The sequence below is a fragment of the Sus scrofa genome, chromosome 2 (assembly GCF_054392235.1).
Source record: "Sus scrofa isolate SSC_HxYL_T2T_F1_AM1 chromosome 2, Sscrofa_HxYL_maternal_Yorkshire_Landrace_v2.0, whole genome shotgun sequence".
Lineage (NCBI taxonomy): Eukaryota > Metazoa > Chordata > Mammalia > Artiodactyla > Suidae > Sus > Sus scrofa.
In genome coordinates, this window is record NC_139384.1 from 152271332 (window position 1) to 152294037 (window position 22706).

A 22706-nucleotide genomic window follows, 5' to 3' on the forward strand; every position below is an offset into this window, starting at 1 on the left:
CCCAGGCTTTCGGTTGTAGCTCACTAAGCCCCCTCCCCTCCTAGTTCAGGTCAAACATCTACTGAGCTAGGCTGTGCCATGTGCTGGTCCCAAGAGAGGTTCTGAATTTTCTTTCTTCCACAATTTTATTCAAGCACTTCTCTCTACCAGGAATGACCTTCCTTCCCTACTGCCAGCAGCCAAAGTCCAACTTGCCCCATCTTCCAAGGTCTTTCTCCTTTGAGTCTTTCCTGATGTCTCTAAGTAGACGCGTCTCTAATTTCTATTGAGTATACACACATGTATCCGCCTCTCTCCTTCTTTAGGCGCTACCCTCTCACAGCACAAAATGTAGGACCCTTATCAACAATCTGATCATCTTCCATCCCTTTTCTAGAACTTCACAATCTCCCTGATGGTATAGCCACGTCATTCTCATTTTTCACATTTCCCGCGAAGAGTTCTGCACAAAGGAAGCACCCAACAAATATGTGATCTACTCGGTCTTGTATTTTCTCCTTGGGTCTCCCATCAACCAGAGAAAAGCTAGAATAAAGGGCCTGGGTTCGGAATCTTAATTCCACCCTTTACACACGGCTTCATGACCTTGGGCAAGGTATTTTGCGCCTCTCAGTGCACGTGCGTTTCCCCCTTTTGTCATAAAGGGGATAATAACAGTGTTTACTCCGTGTGGTTATTACGACAACTAAATGAGTTAACATTTATAAAGTGGTTAGGACAATGCCAAGTACGTACTAAGTGTCCTCTAAGTACTTGTTAAGTAAATAAAATCACCGCCAAAGTCATCATTTTCCTCCAGATTCCTTTCCTTGCAACTTGGCCATTTTTGCTAATGGCACTATTACTTCCCCCAGCTTGCCAGGATGAACCCCTGAGCCCTTGTAGGTCTGCTCCCCAGCTCCTCACCATGTCTCACAGATTCTGGAAAGAGACAGGATCGTTTACTTGCCTCTTCGGCCAGTTTCCATGGGCTTCAAAGACTCTGTAATTCCTTCCTTGCTCTCTCAGACCTGTATCTCGCCCCCAATCCAGCCCCCTCTGAATTGCATACACAACGTATCTGCAAACATTCCTCTCTTCATACCGTATCTCTGCACCGGTACCTACAATGACGCCGTATCACCTCCAGAACCAAGTCCAAACTCCTCTGCTGTCTCTGGAGGCCCCTCCTTAATCCGGCCCTGCCCCCCTTCCCTAATCTTATCTCCCCTGTATCTCTACCCCAGGCACACTCCTCTCCTCCTAGTTCTGGAAAGACAGCTTGCTGGTCTCTGCCTCTGCTCATAGTGTTCTTTTGACCTAGAAGCCTTGTCCTTATCCTCCTAAAGCCCGCCACCCTATTCGATTCTTCAAAACTAACCTTTAACCCTAACGCCGTCCTAGAAAATTTCAGCCCTAATTAGAGTCTCTGAATTCTACAATCTGGTTTCCCTTTTGCAAGTATTATATACCTTCTGTTTGACCTCACTTGCCACGGATTTGTGTTCATCGGATATCCCCAACCAGACTGCAAACCTCTCTGCAACAAGATAGACGTCTACTCGCCATCCCCAGCATCCCTCAAAGAAAAGAACAATAGAGGCGCTAAAAATAAATATCTATTAGCCAACGTTTGATGACGAACTTGCCTCTCCCCTTTGGGAGGCAGGGAGAGGATGAGAACGGGACTGCTTACCCATCTAGCTCATCCTATATGCTGCGTACACAGATGGTGTGGGCAGCCCTACCTGGGGGAGTTGCTATCGCCAAAAAGCCTCCTCTCTCCGTTGACAAACGCCAACAATCACTGTAATTGAGGCTGCCATATGGTTCACCCAGCCCTGTAGCAAAATGGGTTTCTCAGGGATCTGGAGAGATCACGCAGGGCAACTCTCCCATCTACAAACGGAAGGTCACCTTGAGCTGGTCCGCCCATGGACACAGAGGCACAGAGTCTCCAGGACAAGCCAAAGCTCAAGCAGCTGCAAAACCCACATCCCCCGAGGCCCCCGTCACCTGCATCTACCCCTTGCCTGGAATCCAGCCACAGGGGTCCAGTAAGCCCCCTCCCTCAGGACACTTGAGACTTCACTAGCAGGCAGGAAGCCCACAGGCAGGCAAGGGCAGAGAAAAGAAGTGGCACCTGCGCTCCCTGTGTGGCAAGAGCTGCCCAAAGCTGTAGTTTCCTGGTTTTGGTTTTTTGGGTGCTTTTGGTTTTGGTCTTTTTAGGGCTGCACCCCAGGCATGTGGCTAGGGGTTGAATTGGAGCTATGGCTGCCGGCCTAGGCCACAGCCACAGCAACGACAGATCCGAGCCGTGCCTGCGACCGACACCACAGCTCATGGCAACCCTGGATCCTTAAAACACTGAGTGAGGCCAAGGATGGACACTGCATCCTCATGGATTTTGGTCAGAGTCGTTTCCACTAAGCCACGATGGGAACTCCCCAAAGCCATAGTTTAAATTCTGGTTTCCCAGCATCTGGTCCTGGGGGGCCACTGAGAGAGTGAGATGATTTCATTCCTGAGCCAGCTCATTTAGGAAGGACCCTCCCCGTTTTTGATCAGCTCTTCATCATTTTCCCCATTCTGGCTCCTTTAGTGGATTTCAAAAGGCAGGAAGAGGCCAGGCCCCTTCATCTCCCGAAATTGCCCCAACCCCTCCCATCTAATTATCGCAATCACAGACTCTAGACTTGGGGAGGCTGTTTTGTGTTGGATGCTCAGAAAGAAACAGCCTCAAGAAAGCAATCCAGCACTCCAGACATCCAGACTGTCCCTCTGGCCAAGATTTTGTGAAAATTTTCAAAGGAAAACTATAAACCTATGCTGGCTCAACACCGAGGCCATGCCACGTTACCCAAGTGGCTTGAAACACTCTCTCCACCCCAGCTCTCAGAGCCGAAGAGGAAACCACCATTTGTCGGCTCAAAACCAAGCCCAGGGGATGAGGAGGTCCTGCCCAAGGTCATACAGAGAGCTGTGGGCTGAGACTGGACCAGGGAGGCTGACTTCCAGGAAGGACCCTCAGTATCTGTAAACAAAACAACCAAAAGCCCTGACAGAGCCTGAACAGTCTCCTCTGCCTGAACTAAGGACACAGCCCAGACTTTCCTCCTGGCACCTAAAAGTAGCTCCTATCATTTCTGATTGCCTGATGCACATGGCAGATCTGCCATCCCTTTGCCCCCAAACACCCGGTCTACCTCCTGAGGCCCTAATAGCTCCTCCTCCTCTGGGGCAAAGCAGAGAGCGCTGGGTACCAAGCGGACTCTGGAGAAATCTCGTGTGATGAATAAAGCCTTCTCTAGGGCTGATTTTGGACAGGCTCTCCTGGCCTTGCTTCTAGGGTGTATGGTGTGTGTTGGTACCCTACAATCGCACAGGAGAAGAAATCATTTCTTCACTCATTTTCCCCTCAGTTAATATTTATTGAGCTCCTATAACATGCCAAGAAACATAAAGGACACGGGGATACAGTGATACACACAACCGCCAAATCCTAAGGTACTTCCCAGAGAGACTAATAAAACACAGACTCCAATCCACATATCAGAGATTCAGTGGTTTTTGTTATAAACAGCAGCAACAATGATAGGAAAGAGTCCAGTGCAGCAATTTGTAACTAAGCCACACACCCCCATTTTCAACTAACGTGGCTGCCCACATTCACCACTTCCACATCTCTACCAAGGTATGTTACCCACTTGGACCAGTCTCCTTCCGTGAACCAGATGCTTATTCCCAACTGCCAGTTCTCATCCCACGGTAAAATTCATTTTCTTTTCAAGTCACCTAGCAGTTGTTAGCCACCTAACTTACAGGAGACGCACACAAAGAGTGAGATGCATCCTTTGCTATGGTTCCATCTTGCCTCGAGGAGCTCGCCATCTAGAGGACCATACACACATACCTGCTTCCCCATCCAGCTACGCTAAGTGATGCGATAGAGCGTGATGGTTACGGAAGAGCTATGAAGGGCTACGGAAACAGGCCAGGGTCCAAGAGGACTGAGGGGCTCAGAAAAAGCACTGGGGAGCAGTGGGATCTGAGCTGGGTCTTGAAGGATGAGGAGATTAGCAACTGCCCGAGAAGAAAAGGAAGACCACATACCACAGCAAGGAAACAAAGAGCAAAAGCACTAGGGATGGACAATGTAAACTATGTTTGAAATTTTCAAAAGAGTACGTTTTGGCTCTAGCAAAGGGTACGTGTGGAAAAGTGGGCTAAAGGCTTAACAGCAGCTGGAGCCCGTTGTGGAAAGCCTTGCATGCCATGGGAAGGAGTTCGCACTTTATTCTATGCACAACAAAAAGCTGTTGAGGATGCCTGGGTTGGGCAGAGAGAATTACTTTGTTTTAGAAAGCTAATTCCATCAATAGATGACAGGTGGAAGAGAGCAGAGACTCTGAAAATGGGGAGTTCCACTCAAAACAGTTACCGTGGCAGCCTAAGTGAGGTATAAGGACCCAACTAGAGCCTCCTGAATGGAAAGAATTAAATTGGAGATACTCGCAGTAGAAGGAATTGTCATCACTTGACGAGGCACTAAACATAGGTGATGGAGGTGAGAAAGGAACCAAAGATGATTCTGTGGTTTCTAATGGTTTGGGAGACTAGATGGATGCTGTTATCTAGGATGAGGGTGTCCTGGACAGAATAGGATACGGTAAGGAGACGGTAACGAGCTTAGCATGAGACACTGTGAATGTATCCTTTGTTAAGATCTCAGGAAGATCAAACACAATGCCGCGAAAAATCTTTGAGACAGACAAAAGACCCTCTAAGGAACTTCAGGGCTTTCCATTAAGTAGTGATTCCTGGAGCCTGAAGAATATTTTCCCATAGCAGCCCCACAGGGAGCTCAAGGAAGCTTGAGTTCATAGCTTGACAAGATTTTTAGGTATGGGTTCTGTCTAATGCAGGCAACCCTGATAAGATTCACAGGCAAACCAAAAATTTTTCAAAAGAAGGATACTAGCAGGACCACTGCCCTCTTGGACAAAAAGGAACCAAGCAGCGCAAAATAAAATGAAGCCTTTGGGCCCCCAAACAGCTACAAGTAGGGAGCAGGCTGAGTGCACTGTGTACATTTTTTATTTTCTATGTGTTATGATGTTTTGACATCTTGAAAAGCCATTTCTGACTGGGGAGGGACGAGCCCTCCCAGGGAAACAGGGCAGGACTTGGCCAGGTGCAGGCTTTTGATATGCAAACTAGCCACGCCTCCTCTATCAGCCCTTTCCTCCTCCAGGGCCAGGTACCAGGCAACCAGGGACCACTCAGAACCCACCAAAAGTATTCAAGCTAGCTAAGTCCAGACTGCTCACCCTGCCCTGCCCTGCCTTCCTCTCCCCAGGGAAACCCCAACAAAGGTTCCAACCGAATATTTTCCCCTCTCTCCTGTCTTTTCCCAAAACCTAGCACTTCCCCTGTGACCCTGTGTGGCATTCAGTGACTGCCCGGTCCCCATCTCTAGGACCAAGGAACACAGTAAGCGTGTTTTTTGTGTGTGCCTCTCCCGTGTCTCCTCCCCTGGTGGTTGACTAGCCATCACCTAAAAGGATACAGAACTGGCCCTTTCTGCTCTTCTTTCAATGGCAACAATGCTCGCCGCTACTCTGGAATTATGAGGCTGCCATTTAACTTCAGAGATGAAAAAAGTGAACCGTTATACTTCCTTTTAAAAATATGGTTCATCTATCTACTAAACAAAAATAGACTCGCCGACATAGAGAACAGACTTGTGGTTGCTAAGGGGGAAGGGCGGGGGGGAGGCAAGGAGTGGGAGTTGGGGTTAGCAGATGCAAACTATGATACAAAGAATGGATATGCAACAAGGTCCTACTGCGTAGCACAAGGAGCTATATAGCTATATATCCAGTGATAAAGCAAAATGGAAAAGAATATGAAAAAGAATGTATATATAACTGAATCAGTTCACTGTACAGCAGAAATTAACACAAGATTGTAAATCAACTATACTTCAAGTATATATATTTGAATATATATACATTGGCTCCATGAAGACCATCGAACCCACTGGGACCCTTCATCAACTTGATGTTTTCTTTTAGATACAGCACTACAGCTTCAGGTGATCCCTTCACAGGGCTAATCTAAAACCAATGCCTTTAACTCTTCTGGTACAACTAGTTCTGGGCCAAGTGCAGACCCTTCACCAAAAGCCCAGAGGCCGTGACACCGCCCAGAAGACGCACAAAGCGCACATTATGTGTGAGCAAGGGCAGAAGCTGGGGTAAGACCGCCAATGATGAAACCAGCATTCCCAAGGGAACCAGTCTCAGCACCAGCTCCCCTTTGCCCTCTCAGGCAGCTGAGTGCAGACCACGCACAGTGGAAACCTACTCAGATGATCTACATCCTGAGAAACAAAGCAAGCTCCCAATCTGGGGGCCACCCATGTGCCTCCCTTCCCCCTACCAAATAGATTCCTTCTCGGGAGCAAGGAGTTTCCCTCAGAGGTGGTGATGTCTTGCTCTGCCCAGAGCATTCTACCTGGCTCCACATCCTAAGATCTTCTCAGTATTGGGCAGTATCACTTCGGCCAAGCCCCAGAGGTGCCATCTGAGAGGGATTACCGTCAGTGCTTGGCCAAGATGATTTAATGTACGTGTTACCAAGGGGCCAGTGAATGTTACCCGCCTTTCTGGAGAAAGTATTTCATTTGGGGAGACACTTTCTTGGGAAAAACCCATCTTTTATTCCAAAGAATCGGGCCTGAGAGGAAATTTAGCCCGATTTGTTGAATAAGGTTCCAGCCACACAGGGGACCTATCTCTTGCCTTGTTCCTATTTTCCTACCAGGTCCATCTGACCTAAAGTCCAAGGAAGGCTTGGGAACTTTGTCCTAGAAACTTCTGGAAACTTCTCTGGTTCTTGGGAACAGGGGCTGAGGAATGGCTGTTACATTTATGAGAGAAGCCAGCAGGACAGAGGCCTAAATAGAAAAACAGGGGCACAATGGGAAAAGGCGGGAGGGGTGGACACCCAAGTAAGAGGATCTCAGATGCAAGACCCACGTGACCAGACGGTGAAAAGGAAGCCATCTAGAAGCGAGCACTCAGGCTGCCTTTGGAAGCCTGTGACAAGTGGGACAGGCCAAGGTCTGAGGCTCCTTTCTTTCTTTTACAAAATTCTTCTCTTTATCATTTTTTTCTCTGAAATCCAGGCAACCAGTGACAATGCTGGGGTGAAGGTGCACCAGACGCAGCCCTGCTATTGTTTTATTTCTCACCCAGAAGCAGGAATTCAGCCTCAACAGACCTTCTACTTATTTACCTTTTCCACCCTGACTGGTAAATAAACTCTCTTCTCTAAAACCACAGAAAGTTTAACTCCGGAGGGAAGCCATCGCCTGGGCGGTGCTCGGGAAGGTCATTGCCGCCCGAAGCAACATGGCGAGGCGCTGTGCTGAGATTACGGTTATGGCCACAGGCACCACTCAAAGGGACTCTGACTCCAGGACGCTGAGGGACAGAGCCTTCTGCAAGGTGATGGCCAGGGGTCCTTAGGAGCCCTGCTCTAGACGAGAACTCCTTCTGGAGAGGCCCCACCCATCCCCACCCAATAATTCAGCCAAGTAGACATGGCAGAAAATGCCTCATTTCAAGGAAATTGCAAAAAAAAAAAAATAATAATAATAATAATAAAATGAACATACCAAAAGAGAGACATGAAGAAACATTGAGTCCCAAATCCCTACCCTTTCAGAAAAAGAAGGCTCTAAGAACCAGTACTGGCATCCAGAAGCCCCCAAGCCGCCTATAGACCAAATGGTACAACCACCCCTAATGCGTGATCTCAATTACTACGGAAGATGCTCGGTCTTACCTCTTGTCTCTTTAAGGTATGCAGCCTGGAGCACGAACAGGCCACAATAATAGAAGTTGGACATTCTAGTGAGAGAATAGGGGAATATCCAAAAAGCTTATACGGCAAGTGAAACTTGAGAATGTTATAGAATGCCAGCTAACTAAAAGACAGGACTGAAACACAAGCCAAAATATTGACATGTGTGAGGAAAACCACCTAGAGATAATTCTAAAACTCAAGAGTTGTTTGCAAGAAAATGAAGGAACTATGGACTAGCAAGGGGCAAAAAAAAAAAACAAACAAAAAAAAAAACCCAAATCTGGAACATAACTGAGAAGAAAAATTTTGCCCTTTGTCAAAATGTCCGAAGACATTTTCCATGGTTGGTTTAGTCCCTGGGCTGTCATTTGAGGAATCTTGAAATTATCTAGGACAAAGTGGTCTTTAGAAAAAGCAAAGTTCTCACTGCTCCCTTACTTGGCAATAACCAGTAATTAAATATTTACTTAACCATCTTTTAAGCTTTAGGCCCCAAAGATCTTATAATCATGTGAAGGAGCTCAGACCTGACCTATCAAAAGACAATTAACAGGGCATGGCTTAAAGGATGTGTCATATAAGTGATACAGGCCGTAAATACTAAAAGTCCAAGAATCAAAAACAAACAAAAAAACAAAAAACAAAAACAAAAACAAAGAATCCTTCTTGAGATGAGGAATGTGTGCTGGACCAAGATCTGAGAGGTAATACTACCCAGCAAATATTTAGAGGAAGATCCCAAAGCAAAGAGTCTTTGTCCTACAAATATTTAAGAATCCAAGTCTCATACTTCCGATGGGCACCATACACCACTTCCTAATTAGAATTAAACCCCACAAACTCCCAAAATGCCACCTGTTACATGCCAACACCTGAACTCCTCTGACCCTGGGCAGCCATCAGGTCCATCCCAACCCAGTGTAGAAACAAGGAAAAGAGAGAGTATGAATAATTCAGTGTGAACCCATCCCCAACTCTGGAAACCCCCAAATCAAAGCAGGATGGGTCAGGGATCTGCTTCCTTTGGGGGGGTTGGGGAGAGAGACACTTTCAGCTATCTTCCAGAAAGTTTCAGCAACTCCTCCTCACAACGATACAGTGTAAGATAAGATCTGCTGAAATTCAAGAGCAGGCCTGGCAGGACTCCAGATCATGGACCCTTGGTCGACCCCACGAGCATGATGGAATTTTGAAAGGGACACTTTGGAGTTTGAGTCTTAGTCCTCCCATGTGTAAAAGAGAGAAAACTCTCTCTGTGGGCTTCTGAAAAAATTGACTAACAGACCCGTGAACATATCAAGATTTGTAGCCTGCTTGGGACACCCCAGCACCAGCATTCCTATCCTGGACTCACATAGCTTCCCTGCAGCGACACCACGCACATAACCCATTCTCTTCTCGTTACCACCTCCACCAGCCCAGCCCAGGGACTCTAAAGTTGAGATAAATAAGAACATCTGGGTGAAAGATACAGTTTTTGGTGAGAATTCCTCCCCTTGTCTGCCTCCAGTTCACTTCCAGAACTTAAAATTTTCACTCGCTGGTCCCTTACTAGTCTTCCTGCTCGCACTGGTCTAAGTTAATAAGATTTTGTCGATAACACTTATTGAGGAGGTGCTGTATTAATGATTTTACATGCATTATCTCATTTAATACTTATAGCAGTCCTATAAAGTGCTATCACTACCCCCATTTATAGGAAACTAAGATACAGAAACTAACTTGCCCAACATCACCCGGCTAAAAATTGTAGAAGGTGCTTTCCAAATCCAGGTCTATCTGGCTGTGAGCACAAACTCTTAGTCATTATGCTACATTTATCACGTCTTTTAAACATTTATTTTTTTTTTTTTTGTCTTTTTGTCTTTTTTTTTTTTTTTTTTTTTTTTTGTTTTGTTGTTGTTGTTGTTGTTGCTATTTCTTGGGCCGCTCCTGCGGCACATGGAGGTTCCCAGGCCAGGGGCTGAATCGGAGCTGTAGCCACCGGCCTACGCCAGGGCCACAGCAACGCAGGATCCGAGCCGCGTCTGCAACCTACACCACAGCTCACGGCAACGCCGGATCGTGAACCCACTGAGCAAGGGCAGGGACCGAACCCGCAACCTCATGGTTCCTAGTCGGATTCGTTAACCACTGCGCCACGACGGGAACTCCTATTTTTTATTTTTTTAAGGAAGGGCATCTATGAAAAGTCTTCAGCTAGGATCATATTTAATAGTGAAAGTCTGAATGCTTTCACTATTTCTATGCCAGGAACAGAACAAGTATATTCATTCTCACTACTCTTTTTTTTTTTTTTTTTTTTTTTTTTGTCTTTTTGCCATTTCTTGGGTCGCTCCCGTGGCATATGGAGGTTCCCAGGCTAGGGGTTGAATCGGAGCTGTAGCCACCGGCCTACTCCAGAGCCACAGCAACGCGGGATCCGAGCCACGTCTGCGGCCCACACCACAGCTCATGGCAACGCCGGATCCTTAACCCACTGAGCAAGGCCAGGGATCGAACCCACAACCTCATGGTTCCTAGTCGGATTCGTTAACCACTGAGCCACGACGGGAACTCCCATCCTCACTACTCTTATTCAACATTGTACTTGGCAGTTCCAGCCAGAGGAATAAGGCAAGAAAATGAAATCAAGGCAAATAGATTTGCCTTGTCTTTTTCACTGATAATACAGTCACGTACATAGGAAAAAAAGTCCTTATGAAATCTAAAAAAAAAAGGCTACTAAAGAACACAAGTGAATTTATTAAGGTTACAGGATACGGAGTCATTATTTTTAAAATTACCTTTGTGTATACTAGCAATGAATTACCTTTCTACATACTAGCAATGAACCAACATTAAACAAAACTACCACTGGCAAAATCATCCAGAAAACATGCAATACTGAGTGATAAAGTTAACAAAATATGTGAAAGACACATTCACTGAAACTACATCACTGAGCTGCTTTTACCCTAAGCTTTCATATACTACTTGCATAATTACAAATAAACTCATCAGCCCAGCACTCAAGACAGGTGGAAATATCAACCTAATCTTCCCCTCCAGACTCTCTGCCCATCTGTCCCTGAGTATTTGGTATGCTACAAACACGCCCCTCTGCTACTGCTTGTCTGCATGCAATTGATTTAGTCAATGGATCTCTATCCCTATAGCACCTCTACTTCATCTTTCTCTGGCTGGTAGAATCCTCTTGCAAACTACTTCGCTAAGAAACTTTCTTTAATCCTCCAACCAGAACTTTCTTTTATGACTCTTCTTCTCCTCCCCAAAGTGCCATGTTGGTCTATCTCATGATATTTATTGTATTCTAGATTGAATTACTACTGTTTCTATTTTCCGTTCCTCCAGACTGTAAGCTCCGTGAGGACAGGGACTGTGTCTGATGCCACTAAAGCACCTAGTTCTTTACACAGCGCACACATTCAAATATTTTTTGAAGCAACCCTTTGAAAGATGGAACTGAAAGAAAGCTCTTTGGGTACTACAACCTCTGGGATACCAAATTGCATCACTGTCGCAATTGAATTAATCATGTCCTGACTTTCTCACAGTCTAGACCTGGTACTTAGCCATGCGGTAACCTTCCTCTCATTCAGTTCTGAGGACTGTTAGTTCAGCTTGGCTTCTGTCAGTTGGACCAACATCAAGATCAAGACCAAGTAAAACATCCCAGCCTAAAGGACAAAGGCAGATCCTCAGTCTGTACCAACAGGGGAGGGAGGGAAGAAGGAGGGGGAAGCCAATGTCCTCTGCACAGGGCAGGAAATCTGTGAAGAAAAAAGAGACCCATGAAAGATTCTGCTTCCAAAAAGAGAACAAAAAGTAACCTATACATGACATCATGTGTGTCCGGCGGCGGGTGGGGGGGTCGGCGTTGCCGGCAGAATAAAGAAACCCTCTCGGATACCCGTGCCCCTGCTACTCTGGAAACAGCTGCAAGGGTGGATGGAGTGTCAACTGCCTCCAGCCCCACCCCGGGAGGCAAGCAGCATGATCAGCACGGGTCCGAGCTGTGGCACAGGGAAGAGCCACAGGCTCTGTCCCAGAGAAGGTCCCTGGAGAGGCTATTGGGATCCCACTGCATGTCCAAAGTGGGAAGAGAATGTTACTGCAGAACGGAGCGTGCATCCCACACTCTGCCAGCAGCAACTAGCCAGAGCCTTAACTTGCCCTCTTTTCGTAATTAGCGAAACCATCATAGCCGATTAGCAGCAAATGATCTCAGTGTGGATCTGACTTTTGACCTCAGATTTTGACCGAAGCTTCCCAGCTCTCTGCCTGCGAACAGCGTGTCCTCTTCCACGTCATCCTGAAAGCCCTTCGATCATCCCCCAGGTTTGCTTCGGTTCCTACAGGCTTGCTTGAAACGCTCCACACCAAGACTCATCTGTGTGTGCCCTTGTGCTTAAAGGAGCCTACTTTAATTTCCTGTAAGACAGTCGTGGTTTCAAATGTGTCTTAAGTCCACTGGTCCAGTCATCTACGTCCCCCAATTTCCTAAAGAGTTCCCTCCATCATCTCTTGACATGCACAAACTGGATTTATTTTTATAAACAAATTCCAGTAAGTAAGTGGATTGAGTTCATTCACTAGAAACAAGTGAATTCCCATTTCACACACATCCATCCACAATCAAAATGCGGGGTGGCGGGGAGGGGATTCTTTGCCCTTCGGTGTAAATTACACTAACAACACTTCAGACCCTGAAAAGACAGACCCAACAGCGAGTGTCAAAGACCGCACGGAGGACACTTGGTTGGTAGTGAGATCATCATTCCTTTTACAAATCCATATTCACAATTGCCCGATGCCACTAAGCCAACAGGTTTGAGGGTTAAGACTTCCCACTGTTTAGATTTGCATATTTGCTTTTGTCCTCCTTATCCAAATGGCAATGCCCTGATCCTCTGAAATGTGAACACTATGTTCCAATCAGCGAGCTTCAACACGGTTCAAAATAGGATTCAAGCGGGTAATTCCCCCTGGAATTAGAGTCAAATCAAACTCTCCATCAGCATCTGGGGTCCTCGGCTTCTACATGAAAATCAAAACCATCAGGCACTGTGGAGTTTTCTCTTTCCATCTACGGGATCGTGTGATTTCCCACATGGCTGCTCCTGTGAGATTACCGACCAAGAGTGTGAAACAGTAGGAACTGCTGTCTGGGCAGAGCGGCAGCCCTGATGCTCAGTGACAAACCTGTGGCTCTCTCTGAGCATGCCAATTAAAACTCACTCACAAAATTCAGTGTCACAGAAAACTTCCTAATGGCAAAGTATCTGGGAAAAAAAAAAAAGTTTATATTTTAATTGCTGACCCTGGGGTCATATTCGTAAGGTGGGGTACGGATTAAAATCTTGGATTAGGTTTAAAAGATAGATATACTCCTTGGGAAGAATTTACCATAATATTGGCTTCATGGCAACATTAACATTCTCCATCTGCTAAGGAAAAAAAAACATGGGATGACTGAAAAACATGTTTCTTTTAGAGAAATACACATTTCAAGAATACGTTATTTTATAACTGCCTCAGAGCTGGGTAGCGAAGGGCAGGGGCGAGGAGATCTTCAGGTCTATTCTTGGGTACCTCCTAAGTTTTGAGCCACGTGAAGCGGTGACATATGTGACAATATAAATACAATTTTATAAAGGAGAAAACTAACAACGTGTTTGCTACTAGGACCTGAAATTGAAATGTCCTAGATAATAAAAGATGGTAAAAAGCACTGGGACGGAGAAGAAGTTAGTCACCTAGTTAGTTAATATGCCACCCTCTCTAGCTCCCAAACTGTTTGTTATTTCAAGCTGATAGCTATCTTATTTTTGTTGAAACATGGGAATGGTCGGGGGCAGGGATGGGGGAGGGAGTGGACAATCTGTCCTCCAAAAAATAAATAAATAAAAGAGGGTCTTCTCCTGCAGGACCCAGATTCTCTGCGGCTCAAATCCCATTAACACTAATCAGCGCGATGATTACACACGTTGTAGCGAAGTTCTCTAGTTGATAACGACTCCTTTGGAAAAAAGGTTCCCATAGCGACAGGTAAGGGCTACCCTCCTACTCGGCTTTTCAGCACAGGCCTCAGTGTCACAGATGGGAGAGTTAAGATGGCTTTAGTATTCATCTGGAGGTTTGCTTTTTAAACTTCTCTTGCCTTCATCCATTCAAAAGACACTTAGGAGAATCCCTCTGTAAGCCAGGGGCAATACCAAACACCGTGGGACAGGGGAGCTGGAAGAAAGACCACAAAGATAAGATATGGTGCCTGCCCCCAAGAATCCCAGTCTGCTGAGGAAAGCAGCCACCGAGAGAAATCATGACATTATGACAGTAATTCTACCCTTAAATCTATAACCAAGCTTGTCCCCACTGCTAGGACTGGTCAGTTTCTAATCTAGTTTCACTTTCCCATCTTCAAGCTGCAGCACAGCTGGGTTTCCAGCTGGCTGGGGAAGAAAAGATTCTTTAAATAAACAGCATTTTTAAAAGATGCAGTTACTTTGCTGTACTGAATTTTGTGAACGACCTTCCTCTAATATGGGAATCTGGGTGCCACAGTAATTTACAACTGTCCTCAAGAGTATAAAGTCCCCCAGGAAGACACCTTCTCCATCTTTAACAACAGAGTATGCTCTGTGTTACGAGAACACGGCACCTCAGAAAATCCCGAAGGAAAAATGATCTTTATTTATTGATAATGATTTTTATTTTTTCCATTATAGCTGGTTTACAGTGTTCTGTCAATTTTCTACTGTACAGCAAGGTGACCCAGTCACACATACACAGATACATTCTTGAGCTTTATTTTTTTTAAGTTATATCTCTTGTGGCTATTCAATAAGGAAACAGCTTAAAAAATATATATATATATATGAAAGCAGTGCGATCGGGGGTGATTTAACCAAAATACATACAACCCTCATTAAAAATGCAGGACTATTTGCAGGACACAATGCTTTAATAGCATTGTACAGTTTCTGCCCCCTGAAAATCCTTTGCAATTCTTTTCCTGTCCTTCCCAAAGAAATCCCAAGAGGCATCTCCACGTATGCAATCTACTGAAATATGCAAAGATTTTACTCCACGCTTTACCACCAGAGGTTGTAATTTCAGATGCATGATACACATTAGATCTATAAAAATGCCTCTCTGACAGCCTCTGCTATTCCAGGAGGACTTCGCGGGCGTCAGGTCAACATCTCACAGTTATAGTCAAATGAGAAGGGATCCGGTCGGACCCCTGCATTGATGCTCCGGAGGCAAGTGCCCAGGTTTAAGCACAACGAGTTCCTCTGTGCGTCCAGGATCTCAAAGCCCTGGCCCCACCCAAACATGGTTTTCTAGCTGAGCTTCCCAGGACCCATCCCTCTCAGGACCTAGACACCCGTGAGCCACCACGGGCTAAACAAAGTAACAATTCAACCACAGTTGCTCAATATAACGGCCGGGCTGACAGTTTCCCAGGGCCAGTTTCCCTATTTTGCAATGGGCAAATCTGCTCCAAGGAGAAAATGTTCTCGATGACCCTGTGGCCCAGAGGGCTTTCTTTGGAGATAGAAAACAGAAAATGAATGTGTTGGTTATTTCCTGCTGAGCACAAGGAAGGTGTTGTGGTTAGTGAGGAAGATGGGTTTCCTTGTTGACTGTACCTTAACCCCATTGTAGAAGCGAGAAAAGGCAGTTTGTGCTCTTGTATCTTCTTATCACCAGTTCGACGAGTTTCCTCTCAGGAGATGGTCTTTAATTTCTAATCCTCCTACGTAAAGCCCCCAGACTGACCTGTATCCATAGATTCTCAACTTAAAGCCCAAATCATTGCATTCTGCAATGTTTACTCCCATACCTGGCCCTGCCCCTTGATAACGTGCGCTGTGCGCGGGCCTCCTCCTGAGCAGGGATTGCAGTTCCCTGTCCATCTTTCTGAAAACGACCCCACACACGCCCGTTAATCACACGAGAGGACCATAACCTGAAAGCAGACTGTATTTCTGACACTCCACTCTTCCACGAGCTCCACCTTCGGCTGTTCAGCTTTGAAATGCTCACAAACACAAAGCATGATTGATGCGGGCGGGGGCACGGGAGGAGGCGGACAGGGGCTGATGACCCTCGGGGCTCAGGGGACCAGACGAGGGATGATGGGGCGGTGCACACAGCGCACATGCAGAAGCAACCCGCCGAAAACCAAAACAGAAGCTGTCCTTGGACAAGGGTCAAAAAATGCGTCTACGATCTATTTCCCACTGCCCGACACAGTTCCACAGCTCTCCAGAGGATCTCGGCGACACTGCTTCATAAAGAATTAGAAATTCTCCCCTGGTCTCAACTTGCCATCATAAAACATCTCAGAGCCTAACACCAGCCTTAGACCACAGTCAACGCTATTCCTCAGAACAATATCAGAAAGGAGAAACTGCTGTTATCACCAAAGTTTCTTGCCTCCTTCTTAAGACACGGCAAGATTCTTCGGATTAAAGTAAAGCGATCAACAGTTTAACACTTAGCCATACACCCACCACTAAACTAAAATTTGTCTCTTGAAGGACAGGGGCGGGGAGGAGGCAGGGGACCTGCGGTAGAAGAAAAGCTTCCAAAAGTCAAAGGCATTGATTGATCTAGAAAGATGAGGACAGCCAAACTTCCTACAAGCTGTTACGTGTTCTTTGCTATGGAAAGCCTGTTTTACTCCAGCCAGAATCAGCTGGTAAACTGGTAAACACACCAACTTCTATGGCAGACCAGGACAGCTATCACAATTCAGTGATTACCCAGCTCGGAGGCACCCCCGCAAGCCCTACATTCAGGCGCAGTTGGGACAAGAGGAAGCCCCAGTATGCATAAGCACAAGACAGGCTAACACCAAACACTCCAGAATGGGGACAATTTGGTTTGAAATATCTTAACTGAGAAAAAAAGTGCTCTGGAGTCAGGCACAAGATCTTAAACGGACATTTCTTTAACTTTTGACGAGGGAGACCTCCATTCCCAGCTGCACAGAGCTACGGATTTCAGTGTTTTGTTTCTGCAGCCAACATCATGAGGCCGAGGTAGGCAGTCAACACATCCTGCCAGTAAGATGTCCGAGCTGAACTTACAGCATTCAGCAGAAGTAACTTACTCTATTTCATCGTCATCGCCATCAACAGACCTGGGAAGATCTCCCAGAAACAGCGGAAAGCGGACTCTGCTCACTAGTCCTAGAGGTTAAGAGAGGGCTGTGCTACCAGCCTAGCAGAGGCAGGCAATCACGGTGAAGACAGAAAAAAAAACAAAACCACCACCACAACAAAAAACAAAACCCAGCCACAAGGAGGACAGAAAACAGTAGCAAAAAAAGTCCAACTCTGCCTGCGCCAGCCCAGCGGTGTGGACGAGCTGAGCCCAGAGCCCAGGAGAGGAAGGAGGGGGCGGGGGCCATGATTGCCCAGGAGAACTTGTAAGCAGAGGCCTTCACAGCCTGGGAGTCTGCCCAGCTGCTCCTGCAGACCCTGCCAGCCTGGGCAAGACAGGCCCGTGGGAGCAGAGCGGGCCAGGCCTCCGAGGGCCACTCCTGACTCACTGAGCCTCGGGCCAGCACCGCCCGGACCTCTCCGCTTTCCCTGCCGCTACTGGGCTAGGATGGCAGCCTTCCAGCCCCACAGGCCATACATCAGCCGCAGATCCCTGCTGGCACAGGCCAGCGCTTTCCCCCGGCCCGGCCCCAGCCCCGCCACACTTGGAGCCTGCTCCTCCTTCTCCCCAACCCCGAACCCCTCGCCCAGGACGCCCAGCGCCCTGCCCAGGGGTGGCCCCACCCCCCAGCGGCTGGGCGCTGCCAGGCCTGGGCACCTGCAGCACCTCCCGCCCCACCCCCATTCTCCGCCAGCTCGCCCCTCCCCCCTTTCTCCAGCAGAGGGAGGGGGCGACTCACCGCAGTCAGTGCACAGGATCTTGCCCACCTCTTTCTTGAGGTTTTTGCCGTTGGTGTCGAGGGGGGCAAAGGCTGTCTTAAAGACGAAGGGCTGCTCCGTGGGCTCCAGGAAAAAGATGTAGCGCTGGTTCCTTTCGAGCGGCGCACAGGAGCCCACGCTGATCACCTGCTCGCGCTGCAGTCCCCCACTCCGAAGCGGCCACTTGTCCAGCACCTTCACCAGCGCCACCCGACCCGAGGCGGGCGGCTCGCGGGTGCTGTTGGAGCTGGAGCCGCCGGCCGGGGCCAGTCCCTGTACCTTGCCCTCCACCACCACGGGTGCCTTGTACGCCTGGTCCTGCACTGACTTGAGGCTAGGCGAGTAGCAAGCGAGCGACACACCGAAGAGCAGCATAGAGAAGCCGGGGGCCGGGTCGCGCCTCATGCCGCCGGCGGCTGCGGCTCGCGAGCGGGCGGCGGCTCTCCGGGCTGCGGGGCTGCGGGGCTGCGGCTGTGGCTGCGGCCGCGGCTCTGGGGGCGCAGCGGGACGGGAGATGCTGCTGTTGCTGCTGCTGCTGCTCCTGCTGCTGCTGCTCTCGCTGCTGCTGCTGCTGCTGCTGCTCCTCTCGCTGCTGCTGCTGCTGCTGCTGCTGTCGCTGTAGCTGCTGCACCGAGCCTTCTCCAGTGGCGGCGGCGGCAGCGCTGAGCAGCAAACCTGCCGCATCTGGCCAGGCCATTTGGGGGGCTCCGCCGCTCCGCCGCTGCCGCCTTGGGAGGGGAAACAGCCCGCTGGAAAACCGGAAACAGCGTAACGTTAGCACCTTGTAGCCCTCCACCGGCAGCCCGGGGAGGCGGCCCAGCGAGGGCAGGGGCCAGGCGGCAAGCTGGCCGCGATGCGCAGCGCGGAGCCGCGCAGCGCTCCCACCCTGCGCGCCAGGACCTGGAGGTGGCTGCGGAGGATGGGACGTCCGCCCACTTGCTCTCTCGCGCCCCCTCTACCCTCGAACCGAGTGGGGAGCGCGGCTTCTGCAGGGGAAGCTTGGGACTGCGCTGCTTTAGTGCCCGGCTTCAGGGCCCGCAGGGACGCGGGAGGAATCGTGCTCTCCTTTTGCTCTTGGGATTTATGGGCATGACAGTAAGGGTAGTGCGTGAGCAGAGGGCGGAGTAGAGAGAACGGATGCTGGCAGGGTCCTACGAACGTGGGAGTGGGACACGAGGTGTGCCCCTGCCTTTGGCCCCGGGCCGCAGGAGCCAGGGCTATCGCCACGGCCGGCCAGGGTGACTGGCCAGCCTCCTGGGTTGTTCGTACCCTTCCCTGGGAGGACCCTAGAGGCCAGCCCCCGGTCGAACCCACGTGCTCGGCCCTGCCACCGCCTGGTGAGCGCTGGCGATTTGAGTTAAGATGGGGGAGCATCTCAGCCCTGTCGTTCTGGGGAGAGTTGGGGCCCCATGGAGTCTTGCCTCGGCTGTGAGGACACCTAGCCAGGGGTGGCAGTTGAGAGAGGGTCCAGCCCCAAGTCTCTGGGCTTTCTCCAGCAGCCAGGCAGGACCGGGCTGCATGCTGGATAACCTCATCTTCTTGTTAAAAAGGTGCTCCCTCAGGGAGGCGGGGGCTTCTTGGGAGCCAGGCTCAGATCCAGAGCCCATCGGGGCCGGAGCTGCCCCATACCAGATGGTTTTCTTCTAAAGGTGGGGTGCTTGCAAGAGGCAGGTGAACTTGTTCCCCTGAAGCCAGCATCTCCTTTTCAAAAGCAAGTTCACAAGCCAGTCTCCTTCTATCCATGAGGATCCAGGCAGTTTTCAATACCCAGCTGATGTCTTTGAAGGATATGGAGCTCAGGAATTGCAGCGAGGTAGAGAGAGACTCTTATCCCTGACTGTGGACCACAGGGAAGTGGCCCGAGGATGTCTGACTTTGGCTCAGACTGCTCCTTGGAAAGGAAGGAGAGAGCTAGACTTTTCCTTCTGGCTAAGAGACACCTCAAACTCAACATATTCAAAGCCAGCAGCATCATTTCTCCCACCCCACTTCAAATTCCATATCCTTATTAATGGCATCCTTTTATACTTGGCCACCCAATCAGTTCCAGTAAGTCCTTCGGTCTCATTTGATTCTCTCATCCAACCAACCACCAGGTCCTTTGCCTCTACCTTTTTAAAAAAATCCCTGATGTATCTAGTTCCTCTCCAAGTCCACGTGAATTCCTGCCATCCAAAGGCTCCTTACCCTTCACCTGGACCTCAGCAAAGCCTTCTACCTGGTCTCCACACCTTTCGCCTCATCACATAATGGGATTAACTCCTTCCTCTTCTGTGTTGCCATGTGCCCCATACATATTGCTGTTATGGCAAAGACCTATGCTGTACTTCAAGCAGCTATTAATGGGTCTGCTTTAGGCCTATCAAACTAAGCACCTTAATGGCAGGGACTATGTCCCAGTCGTCTTTGAATGCCTAGCCAGAGAGCCACCCAACACAGTGCCTGGCATAGAATGAGAATCAGCAAATGCTTCATGGTGGAAGGAAGGTAGGAATTAAAGAATGGAAACTCAACTCTCCATCAAGCCCCTTGAGGGCTGCCCCTTCGGTGTCTCCTTTTCCATTTTCATCCATCACACCTACCAGAAATGTACTCACTCCACCCTCATTTGTTTAGCCGAAGAAACTGTCCCAGGGGAGAAAGAGACTCACTTAAGATCACACACAGCCAAGATTGTACTTTGTCTTCCGTTTCTGAGACTAGAGTAGGGGGCGAAGAGCTTGTGCTCTAGGGTCAAGCAACTTTGACTGGGTGTCAAGCCAGTTTTGTAACTTACTAGTTTTGGCTTGACTCTATTTCCCTCTCTAGGCCTTAGTTTCCCCACTTGTATAATAGAGATTTTATAATAGGGTCTACATCATAAAACTGGGGTTTTTTTTGTTGTTGTTTTTGCTCCTTTTGTATGTATTGAATCCATATTCAGTTGAACGGCTCCACTGTGCCAAGCTCCGAGGAATGAGACTGGTCACTGTGTATATGGCAGTGACCCCAACTGACATGTTGCTGCTCTCAAAGCTCTAATTGGGGAGACGACAGTAAACAAATGGATAAATAGGTAACTGTCCTGAAGGAAATAAACAGGGTGAAATGATAGGAAATAATGGAAACGGGGTAGGGTAGGTCTACTTGGATAAGGGAAGGCTTCTCTAAGGAGATAACATTTAAACTGAGATTAGGAGGATTTGAAGGATGTGGATTATGTGAGATAATAAGTGTAAAGTGCTTAGAACAATGCCTGGTGCCGGGTAAGGTGGAGATTAATGTCTAATGTTATTGATATTTTACTTATACCGGTGATTCCCAGTCGGAGGGCTGAGAAGCTCTAAGTGCTATGTAGTTATAGCACACTAGGACTTTCTGTATCTTAAAAATGCAATGCAGAGTTCCCTAGTGGCTCAGCAGGTTAAGGATCCAGCCTCATCACTGCTCTTGGCGCTGGTTCCATCCCGGGCCCGGGAACTTCCACATGCTGAGGGTGTAGACAAACAATAATGCAATGCAACTTTTCAATAATAGATGTCCTTGTGATGGATAGACCTGTGTATTTGCCTTTTCTCCTCTATCCGTTTTAAAGTATAAGAAACAGTTAAGTATGAAGAAGAGTGTAACACGCTGAAGAAGAGTGGCAAGAGAAGCTGCCAGTTTTGTCTTTTTTTAAAAGGATAAACATATAAATAGTTGTGGAGTGTAGATTACCTTTGAAAGGACACAGCAGAAATGGCAGCAATAGTTGGCTCTGGGGAAGGGTGCTGGGTGCCTGAGGAATTTTTTGCAAGAAGAATCCATTTCATGCTGTTCCCTTTTGTACCTTGTGAAGTTTTTCTTATCAAGTTCATATACCACCTATTCTCAAAAAATGTTTTTAAGAGCAGATCCTCCAATTTTTTTTTTTTTACCGTTGCTGATTTTTTTATCATGTGTTTTCTCAATCAAATGCTACTTCCAGTAGGACTATTTATTAAATGGGATCCCTTGAAAACATTTTTCCTTTAAAATGAGATTCTAGGAGTTCCTGTTGTGGCTCAGTGGGTTAAGAACCCAGCTAGCATCCATGAGGATGCAGGTTCGATCCCGGGTCTTGCTCCGTAGGTTAAGGAGCCGGCGTTGCCGTGAGCTGTGGTGTAGGTCACAGATGCGGCTGGGATCTGCCATTGCTGTGGCTGTGGCACAGGCCAGCAGCTGCAGCTAGGAGTCAGCCCCTAGCCTGGCAACTTCCATACGCTGCAGGTGTGGCCCTAAAAAGAAAAAAAGGGGGAGCTGGGAATGAGGGCACTGTAACTTTAACTTCTTTAGAATGCAAAGATAAGTTTTGACATCCCAACAGTCCACTAGAATTCCTGCAGCCACAGAGGGTGGGGACTTTGGCAGAGACTCATAAAAGAAAGAGGGGCTCCCATCTAGATTTCCCTAAGGTGCAGTGTGTGAGGATAAGCTTTCAGAATGAGCCTCAGCCATTTAGCAGAGAAGACCAGGGCCCTTGGTTTGCTAGAAGGACAGCCCGATTCTCCTCTGGCCTTTCGCTAGTGATCAAAGTGAATTGCGGCACATCTTAGAAAAGAAAGCTTGATATTCTGAACGCGCTAACTCTTCGTTGTAGATGAGTAATTGATAAAATAAGAAGCGCCACCTTTTAAAAAATATTTATTTATTTAGTCCTTTTTAGGGCCACACCCATGGCCTACGGGAGGTTCCCAGGCTAGGGGTCAAATGGAGCTGTAGCCACTGGCCTACACCACAGCCACAGCAACACAGGATCCGAGCCACGTCTGCCACCTACACTACAGCTCACGGCAATGCCAGATCCTTAATCCACTGAGCAAGGCCAGGGATAGAACCCGTGTCCTCACGGATACTAGTCGGGTTCGTTAACCCCTGAGCCACGATGGGAACTCCCCAACATTTTTTGTTTGTTTG

General features: G+C 48.1%; 1 protein-coding gene across 7 annotated transcripts in view; it reads right to left on the bottom strand.

The window, feature by feature from the left end:
- Positions 1-18501, bottom strand: part of NRG2 (neuregulin 2) — a 162516-nt gene extending 144015 nt beyond the window's left edge. For all 7 annotated transcript variants that reach the window (XM_085014745.1, XM_085014743.1, XM_085014744.1 and 4 more), the window contains exon 1: positions 17774-18501. In XM_085014745.1, coding sequence (XP_084870871.1) covers positions 17774-18476 — 703 coding nt within the window. In that variant the 5' untranslated portion in view covers positions 18477-18501. The remainder of the gene's footprint in view (positions 1-17773) is intronic.
- Positions 18502-22706: the final 4205 nt, after the last annotated feature.